Source organism: Cervus elaphus, chromosome X, assembly GCF_910594005.1.
Source record: "Cervus elaphus chromosome X, mCerEla1.1, whole genome shotgun sequence".
Taxonomy (NCBI): domain Eukaryota; kingdom Metazoa; phylum Chordata; class Mammalia; order Artiodactyla; family Cervidae; genus Cervus; species Cervus elaphus.
This window is the reverse complement of record NC_057848.1, coordinates 134,130,732-134,146,510: the sequence shown is the minus strand read 5'-3', so window position 1 is coordinate 134,146,510 and position 15,779 is coordinate 134,130,732. Positions and strand designations below refer to the sequence as shown.

The 15,779-nt window shown below is 37.0% G+C and overlaps 1 protein-coding gene across 8 annotated transcripts in view; it reads right to left on the bottom strand.

Moving 5' to 3' along the window:
- The window catches only part of CASK (calcium/calmodulin dependent serine protein kinase), a 370,356-nt gene that overhangs the window by 17,943 nt on the left and 336,634 nt on the right, over positions 1-15,779 (bottom strand). For all 8 annotated transcript variants that reach the window (XM_043895774.1, XM_043895776.1, XM_043895778.1 and 5 more), the window contains 2 exons: positions 14,809-15,005; positions 4,323-4,438 (listed from right to left, as the gene is read on the bottom strand). In XM_043895774.1, the coding sequence (XP_043751709.1) occupies positions 4,323-4,438; positions 14,809-15,005 (313 nt within the window). The remainder of the gene's footprint in view (positions 1-4,322; positions 4,439-14,808; positions 15,006-15,779) is intronic.

Genomic DNA, 15,779 nt, shown 5'->3' with positions numbered 1-15,779 from the left:
AATAAATCACATTAAGAAACAAACTCATTTTAATAAAAAAATCCAACAATACCCTTATAATAAGTCAGTGGGTTTTATATACTAGCAAATGCATACAAGTTTTGTCTGGGAATCATTACAAGAAACCTTCTTCAGGGAGTGTGTGTGTGGAAGTCTTTTGCTTTTCATTTTGTCTTTTCTAATCACATGTGCCTATTACTTTCACTATTTAAAAAACAGTCAACAGGGCCACTTTCAGTTGTCTTTAGAGTTCTCGGTATTAAAGAAAACAAAAGTAATAGTTTTTTAAATTCAACAGTACTAATTTGTGGTATAAGCATAATTTAAGCACACCTATGAATGGTATTGTAGAAATCCTCTATAGATTTGTTCATATTTGTGTATATAAATGGGGTTTCTCAGGATATTTAAATACCACTGCTCAGGACTTTAACATTAAGAAAAATGAATTAATGAAGACTTTAAGAAAAAAGTTTGTACTAATAACTTGACCTAAAACTGATTTTGGAAGTCCTAGGGCTGCTGAGGAATCTCAATGCCTCAAAGAGTATAGTTCTTCTAGAAGCATGACAATGCTTTTTGTGTCAAATTTGTGACAAAAAATTTTTTTATGTGTTACAGAAAATGTCTTTGCTGTAAACTCAAACATAATCAAATCTATTCCCAAGGCTTCAGAAATACAGTCTGGCACATCGTCCTGACTCCTCTGTAAGCTATTCAACATTCAAGACACCTGTAAGTATTTAGGTAACTACTCTCCAGTAGAATCTTTTTCCATAAAAAAACTTAAACATTTATTCCTTGCCTCAGTAGGAAAAGCCACATAGTATCTTCAAATACCAAACCACCACTTAGGTGAGAAATTTCACACAAGTAACACGGGCCGAGTGCACACACAAATGCCTGCAGTGGCCAGGTAACTAATTTGTTTGAGTGAATGGGCCACGTGCAAGGATGGAGACATGGAGACAATGGATCCTAGAGAATGAGTGTTCATCCAAGAGGGACCTCAACAGCCTAGAGTTGCTAAGGGAGGAAATGGGTCCCATGTTACCACACTCCGTTCCTTCAAGGAAAGGTAGAAACCCAGATTTTATGTTAAATATTTGATTTTCAGTTGATTATTTTAAACACTATGTGTGTATGGAAAAAACAACATTTGTTTATGGGTCACATTCAGCTGACAGACTCCCACTATATAAAGTGAGAAGTAGGCAACAGTTTGAATAGAATTATGCTTTAACTAAACATGTGGAATTTCCAGGTAACAGAAATGGAAATAATTAATTCTAGTATTTTATCATTTCCATGAGTTCTAGGTCTTAATAAAGTTCTCATCTTTCATTTTTACTACAAATATAAACAACTTCAGAATTTAATGATGAGGTTTGGATCCTGCTATCAACAGTTGCAGAATTCTCAGACAGGAAAAAAAAACATATGGTCCTTATTTTTTTAAAATTATTTTTCAATGTATAAAAATCAGTTGCATTTCTTTTTAAAATTGAAGTATAGCTGACTAACAATGTTTTAGTTTCAGGTGTATAGCAAAGTGATTCAGTTTATATATTCTTTTTCAGATTCTTTCCCCTTATAGGTTATTACAAAATATTGAGTTCCCTGTGCTATACAGTAGTAGGTCCTTGTCGGTTACCTATTTTATATGTAGTAGTGTGTATATGTTAATCCCAATGGCCCTTATTTTACTTTACTGAGGACTATGGGAAGATCCCCTACTGTATTTTACAATCAACTCTTGAATAAATCAGAAAACCTCTTTCAGAAATATAGTTTGATTTGTGGCCTATGAACCCATTTATCTAGTTCTTGGTATTTAAAAATATGATATTTCAAAGTACTCAAAGCATTTACTTTCCTATTGGAGGTCAGTAGTATGTGTTTCTCTCTTTTAGAGCAATTCTTTATGTCAACAATGCCACGTATTAGGGTAAACTTTCATCATAGCTAAAAGCAGAACAGCTGATAAAATACTTGACTTTCCTTCCTGACAGTTTCATCTCTTATAAAGTCAAGGTAATAAGCAAATGGTTCTTCTGGTCTTTATGATTAACAAAAGCTAAGAGTTGGTTTGTGATGGGGAAGAAAGCTGGACAGAGGTGGCAGATAGGACTTGATGAGGAAGACCACTGCTTAGGAAGATGCTACAGGTAACAAGAAGTGGTGGTGGTCTTTGCTACTCCTCTTAATTTTAAGTTTACAAGATCTTGGATACATCCATGGTTTTGGATAGGAGTGTTGTGTTAAAAGACGACAGAGAAAAAGCAATCCTATTCCATCTCTATGAGGCTCCTGCCTTCTCCATCAGGGGTGATAAAGCCTTCAATATAATGGGCAATGTTTACCAGAGCTAAACCCTTAGATAAGGGACACCGACTGAGTACTTGGCTTCATTAAATGATACCCATTTGTCAGGGCCAGTGATGAAATAACCTGAGATCCACTGAACTTTAGAATTGGCAAAGAGATCCTTGAGTGACTAAAACCCAGTCTCCTCATTTTGAGGCCCACAGGAGTCAAATGATTTACACCAAGTACCACCTATGATGAATCAGAGAGAATGGGAACAATGGAAGATCAGTGGAGCCCTGGTGGTCAAAGAATGGAAAAAAGTGGACTGACCACCAGATGGGATGCTGGTTCTCTGGTAAAATTCTTAAGTGAACTATTCAGTGGATTCTTTGTCAGAATTTAGAGATTCTAGTTTTTCAACTGACTTCTTATTTTTCCTCAGAGTTGAATTAAAGAGTACTGGCAAACTGGATACTCATCTCTACATGCCCTCTATCAGTACAGTATAAAAAGCTAAGGATGGATTAACAGCCTCATTGGCCATTTCTTTGCTTTTCTAGGTTTAATTTTAATGCCATCTATATAAAAATTACAAGGTGATACATATATATGTAATGTCAACAGACCTTTTGAACCTGTTTGAAGCTGATGGAAATCAAGGTGATTATGGAGACTTGGCAATAACCACTGACATTTTGTGTTAAACAACATTCTGCTGATACTACAGTGAATTTCTTCAAATAGTATTACTTAAGCATTTACAATTAGTTTTAACTACTTATATTTAACTAATCTACTTTAAATATTTCTTCCCTTTATAAAGCAAAAAATGCCATTATTAGACTAGTGTTCTATAGTGGTGCTTAATCAGAGATGATCCATTTTATTGGAATAAAAATATCATGATGGGAAAGATTCCTTATTTAACTGAACCATTTAAAATTAAGCCATGTGGTCACTCACATTCATTCCACATTATACAGTACTTCAAAGTGTTTACTTTTACTCTCAGATCAAGAAATGAATCATTCAGAGTTTCAAAATAATTTTTCCTGATAAATGGTAATAAAACATTCTACAGAGGGAATAGCATTTCATATTTGTCAGGAATATTATACCATCAAATTGGGTATGCATGATTGCATTCACTTGATTTTTTTTCTTTTGTCATATATTTGATGTTAAAGTTATTTCTGAAACCTTGGGAACTAGCCTAATGCCCATGTTGGGGCTTGCAATTCCTCAGAAAAAGTTCCTTATAAAAGGAGTCATATTACGAAGGTATTAAAAGTAAGTAAATCCCACTCTATATCATCATGAAGTTTCTTTAACTTAAGTTACATCCTGTGAGTCTTCTGGGAATTTTACTGCAATGACAGAGCATGGTTTTTTGTATTAATTTCAGTTCTTAGCAAATGAGTGACTATTTTGACTTAAGTTGAATGCAAGCTTCAAAACAGACAAACATACCATGAAGGGCAGGCCAAGATAACGTCCTTGGTCTTTTAGGAGCTAGGAAGTACCGTGAAGGAAGAAGACTAGTGACAGGAACTAGTGTCATTTGTGCTCTTTCAAATCAATCACAGCTCTGTTAAGAGTGCACATCTGCCCTGAGGAATGTGTCACAGGGCTATATCCTAGGGCCAGAGAGGAGCCAGGAGTGAGGGTATTTGCTCAAAACCAATCTCAGCAAGAGGTAAGAATCCTGGTGACTTGGCAAGCCCTCAGTCTCTCATTTCTCAGGGCAGGACTTAATGTACTGGGTTCTCTGAGTTCCAGAGTTCTGTTTCCAAATAGCATTTTCTTCCTATAAAGTAGAGCTCTGTAAAATGTTTGGCAAATATAAGCAACATAATAATTGAAGGGAGGGGTTTCTTAAAAGTTTTGTAAGCTGATGAAAGATCTCATGTGGTGACATTTTTGGATAGAGAACTCTGAAGACGGAATTGAGGTGTGACATCTTTGGTCTTTGAGATGTTTAACCCGTCTTAGTAAGTCGTACTTTTCCCTACCTGCATTGTGCTTTGCCAAATATTTATCTTTGTACTGCTTCTTTTTCTTGCCAAACCAAGTGCAGCTGGCCTGCTGCTCCTGTTTGGTCTTCTCCATGGCAATGCAAGCGACTCGCCTAGCACACAAAGAAAGGGAAAAAAAAAACCCCACAAATGTATAGTTTTATGCTGATAAGAGAGAAAAACCAGTCATTTGAAGAATGAATTGCGTGAACAAACTCCTCAGAAATGCTTCAAATTATTCAGGTAAAGGTTTGTTCCTTGAAAAGTTCCTAGACATGTTTAAAAAAAATGCAGGTTTCTAACAAAATAACATTCTAACTTGAACATATACATGTAACTGATGACACAGATGAGAAGTAAACATAATAGTCATGAAATACAGTGCAATGAGTGTGGGATTTTGAGTTGAGACAAGTCTGATTTGAATCCTGGCTCTCTCAATTATTAGCTTTTATCAATTTAGTGTTAGGTGCTTTTCTGGAAAATTTACATACATTAATTCATTTAATCTTTCTAGCAACATGTGAAATTGTGTCTGTTTTACAGATGAGGGGATCAAAGGACTGAGGGGTTAATTAATTTGTCCCGTGTGTGTGCATGTGCTCAGTCGTGTCCAACTCTTTGCAACCCCGTGGGCTGTGGCCCACCAGGCTCCTCTGTCCATGGGGATTCTCCAGGCAAGGATACTGGAGTGGGTTGCCATGCCCTCCTCCAGGGGGATCATCCCAACCCAGGGATCGAACCCAGGTCTCCTGCATTGCAGGCAGATTCTTTACCATCTGAGTCACCAGGGAAGCCCATGAATGCTGGAGTGGGTAGCCTATCCCTTCTCCAGGGGATCTTCCTGACCCAGGAATCGAACCAGGCTTCCTGCATGGCAGGTGGATTCGTTACCAGCTGAGCTATCTGGGAAACCCAGATATATTTTCATCTAACAGCATGTGAAATTGTGTCTGTTTTACAGATGAGGGGACCAAAGGACTGAGAGGTTAATTAATTTGTCCTGTGTGTGTGCATGTGCTCTGTCGCTCAGCTGTGTCCAACTCTTTGCAACCCCATGGGCTGTAGCCTACCAGGCTCCTCTGTCCGTGGGATTCTCCAGGCAAGAATACTGGACTGGGTTGCCATTTTCCTACTCTAGGGGATCTTCCTGACCCGAGGGATTGAACCCGCATCTCATGTGTCTCCTGCATTGTCAGGCAGATTCTTTACCACTGCACCACCTGGGAAGCCCCTAATTTGTCCCAATCAAACAGCTAATAAGTGGGAGAATGAGGACAGTTTGGCATCAGGGCCCATGCTCTTAGGTGGTATATTGTTTTGGCAAGTTCATTAATCTAGAATCCTAGAAATGTTTAAAAAACGCAGGTTTCTAACAAAATAACATTGTATCACTTGGACATATACATATAACTGATGACACAGAAGAGGAGTAAACATATAGTCATGAAATACAGTGCAATGAGCGTGAGATTTTGAGTTGAGACAAGTCTGATTTGAATCCTTGCTCTCTCAATTGTTAGCTTTTATCAATTTAGTGTTAGGTGTTTTTCTAGGAAATTTACATATATTAATGCAGCTAATCTTTCTATCTCTTGGATGACTGTTGCAAACAATTTCAACAAAAAATGTAAATAATATCGTTATTACAGTAACAGGCATAGTAGTTGCCTAATAAACGGTACTACTATTACAACATGGAGATTCTAGGTAGGGGGAGAAAAACTATGATTGAATTCAGTTAGGATTACATTCATAAAAATCATAATTTTGTTCTACATGATTATAGTATTCAACATTGGTAACATATGCATAAATGTTAATAAGTTGCTCTCTTAGGTTCAGTCTAAGCAAGTACTTGCCTTTCAGGATATTGCCACAGAAGGTTTTGCTTACTTAATGACTTTGCTTGTGGGCCAACATGGGGGTCCCTGAGTGAACCACATATAAGGAGAATTCAAAATCACTATCAGAATGCCATACAATGCTATTGAAATGATGACTTGTTTTCTAATGAAGTTGTACTGACTTATTATTCTCCCACTAGCAGTGTAGAGTTCCTTTGTTCCACTTCCATGTCAATACTTGGTATTATCAGTCTGTAATTTTAGCCATCATGGTGGATAAGCAGTGAAATAACAGTTTTAAGTTTGTATTTCACTGATCATTAATGAGATCAAGCACCTTTTCATATGCTTATTGGCTATTAGAGTTCTTCTTTTGTAAAGTGCCTATTCAAAGACTACTTTCTTATCCAGTTGTCTTTTCCTCATTGATTTGTAGGAAGTCTTTATATGGCCTGAATATTACACTTTTGTTAGTTATATATGTTGCAGGTATCTTCTTCCACTCTGTGGCTTGCCTTTCTAACCTTTTTATAGTATTTGATAAAGATAACATTAGTTTTTAGTCAAATCTAGCAATATTTTCATTTATGGGAAATATTTTTGATATCTTTTTAAGGAAATCCTTCCTTGTCCCTAAAGATATTCTCCAGTATTACCTTCTCAAGAGTTTATAGTTTTGTCTTTCATGTTTTGGTTTTTAATACACCAGAACTGTTTTTTGTATATAGTATGAAGTTAGGGGTCAATTTCTCTCATTTCCCGCCCCCCCACCCCAATGGATACCAATCATCCCAGCATAATTTATGGAAAAGTCTATTCATTCCTCACTAGTGACTATATATGAGGGTGTTTAGGGGATCTCTTCAGTTGGCCTATTTGAGCATTTCTAAGCCCATACCTTATTATCTTAACTACCAAAGCTTTATAGTAAGTCTTGGTATCATTGAGGCAAGTCCTCTCTATTCTTCTAGAAGAGCATCTTGACTATTCCCAATTCTGTGCATTTCCATGAAAACTTTAAAATTAGCTTGTCAATTTCAAAATGGTTGGGAATGAATTGAATCTATTAATCAATTTGGGAGGAATAGATATCTTTGCAATATTAAGTCTTCTAGTCCCTAAATACAGTATGTCTATACATTTATTTAGGTCTTCTTTAATGTCTCAATAAGTTTTATAATTTATCCTCTAAATGTCTTGAACAACTTTATTAGATTTGTTCCTAGGTTGTTGACTTAAAAAGATTTTATAAATGGTTTTAAAAAATTTATAATATTGAAAAATTCAAACATATACAATAATACCATGTAACGAACCCCAAATACCTACAACTCAGCTTCAACATTTATTAACTCATGGGTTATTTTGTGTTATTTATAACCTACCCACCCTAAGATTAGGCTTCCCAGGTGGTGCAGTGATAAATAATCCGCCTGCTAACACAGGAGACACAGGTTTGATCCCTGGCTTGGGAAGATCCCCTGGAGAAGGAAATGACAACCCACTCCAGGATTCTTGCCTGGAAAATCTCATGGACAGAGGAGCTTGGCGGGCTACAGTCCATGGGGTCACAAAGAGTTGGACATGACTCAGCGATTGAGAATGCACCCTAAGATTATTTTGAAAAAAAAAAAAAAGCCAACTTTGTATTATTTCCTCCTTAAATATTCTTAAATTCCCTTTAAACCTATAGGTTTCCCCTTCTTCCCCCTCCCCCTTTTCTTCTTGCAATTTATTTGTTGCAGAAACTGGTTGTCTGTCCTACAGTTTCTGATTTCACCCCTGTGGTGTCTTTAATAAGTCCCTCTGTCTTTTGTATTTCTTGCAAACAACTAATTAGATCTAGAGGTCTAATCAAACTTGAGCTTTATTTTTTTTTTTTGCAAGAGTACTTTATAGTATTAGGGTGTTATATAGGGTATTTTAAAAAATTACTTTCTATTTTTTTACTGGTAAATAGAAATATAATTCATTTTGTATACTTATTTTTATATCAGCCATCTTGCTAAACTCTCATATTAATTGTAATTGTTTATATATATATTAATAGATTCCTTTGAATTTCTACACAGAATCCTATCACCTGTAATTTTTTTTTCCTTTCCAATTATGTTTGCTATAGGTTTATTGTAGATGCTCTCAATCAGGTTAAGGAAGTTCCCTTCAACTTCACAGTCTGTGAGAGTTTTAATTATGAATGGATTTTGGATTTTAACAAATATTTTTCCTGCATCTAATGATAATGACTTTGTGGATTTTTCTTCTTTAGTCTGTTAATATAGTGGATCGGTTTTTAAATGTTGAACCAGCTGTGCATTCCCAGCACAAACTCTACTAGGTCAAGATGTATTATTCTTTTTGTAGATTCAGTTTGCTGAATTTCAGATTCTTTTGCTAGATTCAGTTTGTTAATATTTTGCTGAGGGTTTTTACATCTGTGTTCATAAGGGATAATAAATACCCATATTCAAAATTTATTGAATTTTTGTATCAGGGTAACGCTGGGGTCATGAAATGAGTCAGGAAGCATTCTCTTCTACTTTCTTCAAGAGTCTTTCCTCCATGTCTCTTTCTTTCTCTTGCTCATTGAGGGCTTTATTTATATTTATTTTTGGTTAGGAGAAAGACATTTATTGGGAAATACTGTGAACTGTCTCTCAGCAACAGTACCAACGTCAATCTCCATATATTACCTAAGTGGCATACAGAGGAGGCTGATGAAACCTTTGGGAGTTCTTCCAGTACAAGCCAATATGTGTTGTTAGTCATAACTACAGCTTCTGTGAGGCATACGCTCTTTGGAAACCTAAACAGAACTGAGGCATTTTTGACAGGTTAAGAGACCAAAATAAAAAAAATCCTGACCTTGTGAAGCTTATGTTATAGTGTACAGAGTATCTTACAAGAAATGATTTTAAGCTTAAAAAAACTTCCCAGTAAAAATTTGTGGTGTAACGAGAGAGGAATGAAACTGATTTTTACCAGGCACTCAGGAAATGAATGTTATTTCTTTTAGCTCTGTAAGTGCAAGGAAACTGTTAGAATTTAGGTCAACATGGAGGAAATTTCAAACACATGTTTAACATTTATTGCTGACTTGGATGAGGATCTAGTAGGCAAGGGAAGGGATGACAGATTCAGGGACTCAAATCATATCCAAGGATTAGACTGATGGGCCTTGTCAAGCAAGATGAAATTTACCAAGGATAAAGAAGGTAAGGTATTTGGGTTCAAACAAATTGATTTCTCATCTGGAGAATGTGAAAAATTTAATTTGGTAGCAACACATCTAAACAAAGCTTCCGGGTTTGGCTGATAGTATTGTTTCAAATCTTTCTCATTAGCATTACATGTCTACCATATGACATTCTAGAGACCAATTCACTTTTCCAACAAGGAATTCTTTTTCCCCTCAGCTGGGAATATCTTCTTGTACCGCCAAAGTCCTACTCAACATCTCAAGGAATATACTGTCCAGTGGGCCTCTTCCTCATTATCCTAGTTAGAATTCCTTTCTCCCTCTATAGTCTTTGCAACTTTACTGAGTTCAGTTTTTCTGCAGTAAACTGAACATAATATATAAAGTATAAAATTTCAGTTTTGAAATATTATACATCCCATGAAACCATCATCATAATCAAAACAACAAATATTTTCATCATCCCAGGACTTTTCTTATGCCCTTCTGTAATCCCTCCTTCCCTCCTACAGATCCCCAGGAACTAAAGGTTAGTTTTGATTTTCTAGAGTTTTATATAAGGGAGTTATAGTACGTTCTCTGTTTTGCCTAGTGCTTTTGAGTTTCACTCATATTGTTGTGTGTTACCAATAGTTCCTTTCTTTTAACTGCATCCTATTGTATGGATATGCCATAATTTGTTTATCCATTGACCTGTTGATGAAAACACTAAAAATGTTTACAAATTTAAAAAAATTAAAAAAATTTTTTTAATTAAAAAATTTTAGAAATTAAAAAAAATTGTAATAGGTGTGTGGCCACTGAGTTTTTGTTAGTGTATTTTTTTTGTCCTTGGAAATTCCTTTAGGTTCTATTTCAAATCTGTTATGCCATTCATCCCTCCCCCCATACTCTGAAGATATTTTTTAAGCATTGTTGTTCAGTCACTCATTTATGTCTGACTCTTTGTGACCCCATGGACTGCAGCATGCCAGGCTTCCCTGTCCTTCACTATCTCCTGGAGTTGGCTCAAACTCATGTCCATTGAGTCAGTGATGCCATCCAACCATCTCATCCTCTGTTGTCCCCTTCTCCTCCTGCCTTAAATTCTTCCTAGCACCAGGGTCTTTTCCAATGAGTTGGCTCTTTACATCAGATGGCGAAAGTATCTGAGCTTCAGCATCAGTCCTTCCAATGAATATTCAGGGTTGATTTCCTTTAGGATTGACTGGTTTGCTCTCCTTGCTGTCCAAGGGACTCTCAAGAGTATTCTCTAGCACCACAGTTCGAAGGCATCAATTCTTCTGTGCTCAGCCTTTTTTATTGTCCAGCTCTCACATCCATGCATGACTACTGAAAAAACCATAGCTTTGTCTATATGGACCTTTGTAGGCAAAGTAATGTCTCTGCTTTTTAATATGCTGTCTAGGTTTGTCATTGCTTTTCTTCCAAGGAGCAAGTGTCTTAATTTTCAAGGCTGCAGTCACCATCCACAGTGATTTTGGACCCCAAGAAAATAAACTCTCTCACTGTTTCCATTGTTTCCCCATTATTTGCTATGAAGTGATGGGATTGGATGCCATGATCTTCATTTTTTGATGCTGAGTTTTAAGCTAGCTTTTTCACTTTCCTCTTTCACCTTCATCAAGAGGCTCTTTAGTTCCTCTTTGCTTTCTGTCATAAGGGTGGTGTCATCTGCATATCTGAGGTTATTGATATTTCTCCTGGCAATCTTGATTCCAGCTTGTGTTTCATCCAGCCTGGCATTTCACATGATGTACTCTGCATGTAAGTTAAATAGCCAGGGTGACAATATACCACCTTGACGTACTCCTTTCCCGATTTGGAACCAGTCTGTTGTTCCATGTCCAGTTCTAACTGTTGCTTCTTGACCTACATACAGGTCTCTTAGGAGGGATAGGTAAGGTGGTCTGGTATTCCCATTTTCCAGCTTGTTGTGATCTACACAGTCAAAGGCTTTAGCATAGTCAGTAAAGCAGAAGTCGATGTTTTTCTGGAATTCTCTTGCTTTTTCTATGATCCAATGGATGTTGGCAATTTGATCCCTGGTTCCTCTGCCTTTTCTAAATCCAGCTTTAATATCTGGAAGTTTTCGGTTCACATACTGTTGAAGCATAGCTTGAACGATTTTGAGCATTACCTTGCTAGCGTGTGAAATGAGTCCAATTGTGCGGTAGTTTGAGCATTCTTTGGGACTGGAATGAAAATGGACCTTTTCCAGTCCTGTGGCCACTGCTGAATTTTCCAAATTTGCTGGCATATTGAGTGTGACACTTTAAAAGCATCATCTTTTAGGATTTGAAATAACTCAGCTGGAATTCCATCACCTCCACTAGCTTTGTAGTATTCCAGGATGTCTGGCTCTAGGTGAGTGATCACACCATCGTGGTTTTCTGGGTCATGAAGATCTATAGTTCTTCTGTGTATTCTTGCTACCTCTTCTTAATATCTTCTGCTTCTGTTAGGTCCTTACCATTTCTGTCCTTTATTGAGCCCATCTTTGCATGAAATGTTCCCTTGGTATCTATAATTTTCTTGAGGAGATCTCTAGTCTTTCCCATTCTATTGTTTTCCTCTATTTGTTTGCATTGATCACTGAGGAAGGCTTTCTTATCTCTCCTTGCTATTTGGAACTCTGCATTCAAATGGGTATATCTTTCCTTTTCTTCTAGCCTTTTGCTTCTCTTCTTGTCTCAACTATTTGTAAGGCCTCCTCAGACAACCTTTTTGCATTTCTTTTTCTTGGGGATGGTTTTGATCACCGCCTGCTGTACAATGTTACGAACCTCTGTCCATAGTTCTTCAGGCATTCTGTCTATTAGATCTAATCCCTTGAATCTATTTGTCACTTACACTGTATAATTGTAAGGGATTTGATTTAGGTCATACCTGAATAGCCTAGTGGTTTTCCCTATGTTCTTCCATTTAAGTCTGAATTTTGCAGTAAGGAGTTCATGATCTAAGCCACAGTCAGCTCCCGGTCTTGTTTTTGCTGACTGTACAGAGCTTCTCCATCTTTGGCTGCAAAGAATATAATCAATCAATCTGATTTCTGTATTGACCATCTGGTGATGTCCATGTGTAGAGTCATCTCTTGTGTCGTAGGAAGAGGGTGTTTGCTATGACCAGTGCATTCTTTGGGCAAAACTCTGTTAGCCTTTGCCCTGCTTCATTTTGCACTCCATGGCCAAACTTGCCTGGTACTCCAGGTATCTCTTGACTTCCTACTTTTGTATTCCATTCCCCTATGATGAAAAGGACATCTTTTTTTTCTGGTGTGAGTTCCAGAAGGTCTTGTAGGTCTTCATAGAAGCATATTACTGAAAAACCTTGGTCTCCTAATTCCAATTTATGATGCAGGTTTGAGTCTGTTCCTGGTGTCTGTTATTGCTCACTGGTTTCTATGTGCACCTGCGTATTTTGACTTGCTGGTCACTGCCCTGGAGAAAGTCCATGCTGTGGGTGGTTAGGAGGAGCCCTAGGATAAAAGTGCTCTCCTTCAGAGACTTTCATTTGTCTATAACAGATATATGGAAGTATCAATAAATAAGAAACCTCACATCAAGTGCATAGCTGGACTTTCCCTGGCTGTTCCAGGCTATATATACCTGGGTGCAAATTCATTTGGGGTAGACCAGTGGCCACAATGTTTTCAGGGGAACTTTGTTTTCCTATTGCTCTGCTCACTGACAAGGCATCCTTCTCTACAGTCCCCTGGTGTGGAAGGGAAGTAAAGGAATTGCTTATCAGTTTGCTCTTAATCTAGGGCTATAGCTTTTTGCAGTCCTGACAGTGTGGGATGGGTCTCTTAACTGATTCTCCTACTTCTACAGGCCTTACTGGGTCTTAACCTTGGTCCTCTGGCAGAGAAGTTCTTAGTAATAGAAATGCCCTCATGGCAAAGTGGACCAATTTGGAACTCTCATTTTTATCGCTCTGATTAATGGCTTTCATATAAAAATTGGTCACTGAGTTCCCCAATACCTTTTCAGGTACTCAGTGCATTTAAGGTAATTTTCAAGAACATATTTTCTGCAGCACTTTTCATTTTTTTCTACCAGGAGGATTGGTCCAGACAATCTAGTCTACCATTATAGGAAATAGGAAGCAAATCTGCTTTTCCACTATCACTTCTTTCTTTTTTTTTTTTTTCCACTGTCATTTCTCAGGCTTCCCCCAGAGGACTTAAGAGTTATAGGTATTGGTGAGACATAATTTATACAAATGATCTGACCAGGTAGAAGAGGTCTAGAATCTACATAAATATTTTCAAGAGACATTCATATATGGCAACATTCAAGAACACATTTTGTAAAATGTAAGTATCAGTGCTAACATAATAACGTCACTAGCAAAAGGACTTAGACATCAGTGTCCTCTCACTAATACTTAAACTGTTTTTTGAAGATTGGACCCAGAGACGGCATCAGAGGGAAGGCTTCTACTTCCTTCATGTGGACCTATGTTTCCTAGTATAAAATGATGGCATCTGAAGTTCTTAGCTCCAATGTGCTAAATTTCAAAGTATTTTTGGGAACCCTGGAATAGCTGAAAGAAGTGATCAAGCAAAAGAGATTAACTAAAAAAAAAGAGATTAACTGAAAAATCCCTTTAATTGGTAAAAAAACTGGGTGAAAAAAACTGAGTCTATGAACTTGATGCCTTTAATCTCTTTTAGTTAGGTTCAAATAAGTATTTTGGACATGAAGAGGTCTCTCTTTTGAAGATATCTCTTTGGCACTAGATTTCTGATATATATTGCCGAAGTATAGACAAAGGTAAAACTATCAGCATTTTCCAAAAAACAGCAAATTATAACATTAATAACAGAAATAGATTTTACCAAACTATACAGTAATCCCTGACTCCTCTCAGTTAAAAACACGTCTGAAAACTGCCTGATTTTAACCTGCTTTCAAAGCTTAAACTTTCTAACAGACACACATTTTTAAAGACCTGGCAGGGTAAAGAACGAAGCTTCTGTCTCCCTTCTAATAGTGAAACACTGTAAATACCTGGAGCGACAGTGAATCCTGGCATCTGAGTTTTTCACTGGTGGTGGAGTGGAATGGGGTTGGTGAGAGCATGTGGAGGGGCAAAGAGAGGGTACATTTAAAAAATGCAATTCTAAAAGGCTGGAAACAGCATACAGGCATACAGGGCTCTGCTAAGAGATCACGATGTGACTATGACCTGACTCAGCCTCTCTGTAGACCTTCCTCTCCTGTGTAAAACAAAGACCTGACTCTATAAATAGGAGCTCATTTGGGGCTGACAACTGAGAATTCTCGGCAGACTCATTTGAATTGTGTTTGCTAACAGAGCAAAGAATATATTAAACAGGTTTTACCCTATAAAACAGCAAAATATAAAGGTGAAAAATGGCTCGCCAGGCTTCGTTTATATGAGAAACCAAAAGAACACAACACAGACATACCATTCCTGAAGTTCTGGAGAAGGAATGAGACCTGCCGTTCCATTTTTGGAGTTTTCCAGTTTACCCTGCCACCAATTGTGATCGTCCTTACTAATAATCTGGATAATGTCACCAACTCTGAATCGAATGCCAGCTTCTTTGCAGGGGATGAGGTCATCCTTAGCTGGATCATATTCAAATTGTGCTCTTACATAGATCTATAAAACAGGAGTTTGTAAGAAAAAATGCCATGGTGATACGAAAGAAAACAGTCAGCTCTAACTGAATAACCACAGACTAACACTACAATACGAACAGGACATTAGATGGTGAACACAAATATGATGCATGGAAATACAACACAAAAAACTGCTACCACTAGAACAATGTACTATTTTTGATGTGTACAGTTACAAATCTCTGCTCTTTTTATTTGGATAGAACACTTAAGATACTAGTTCAGTAAAGACTTAATTTCTGCTTTTACTATAACAGGCTTAAAATTATAGTGAAATACGCTTACCGTTTGAAAATCTGCATATATGTAGTTGATATTATGGGTAAGTTGTCATGATCACGTGGCAGGCTTTAGGCCATAACCACAAGCATTCAGGGAAGGTTTTAACCCTAAAGCAGCATGATACGAAACTAGCAAGAACTCAGTGTTGGGAACGTGCTATAAAATGCCTCCACGACAACTGGCAGTGTGTCTACACACTGCTGATAAACTTAACTGTAATTCAAACATTTTAAACAAGCATTTAAAGGTAGTTTTATTTTTCAAATAGCATTTCTACTTTATATTTGCATTTTACTCTTCTTAGAGAAGAAAAATGAATTTAAATCCTATGTTTGCCAATGTAACACTTAAAATCTGCACAGAGCTTCAGGAGATGGATAGTTCAAGGCTCTGAGTTTTATTATATGTAAACGTAACTAGTAAATATAAAAGGAAACAGATTAGCATACAAGGGGTTATCACAGTTATGAAT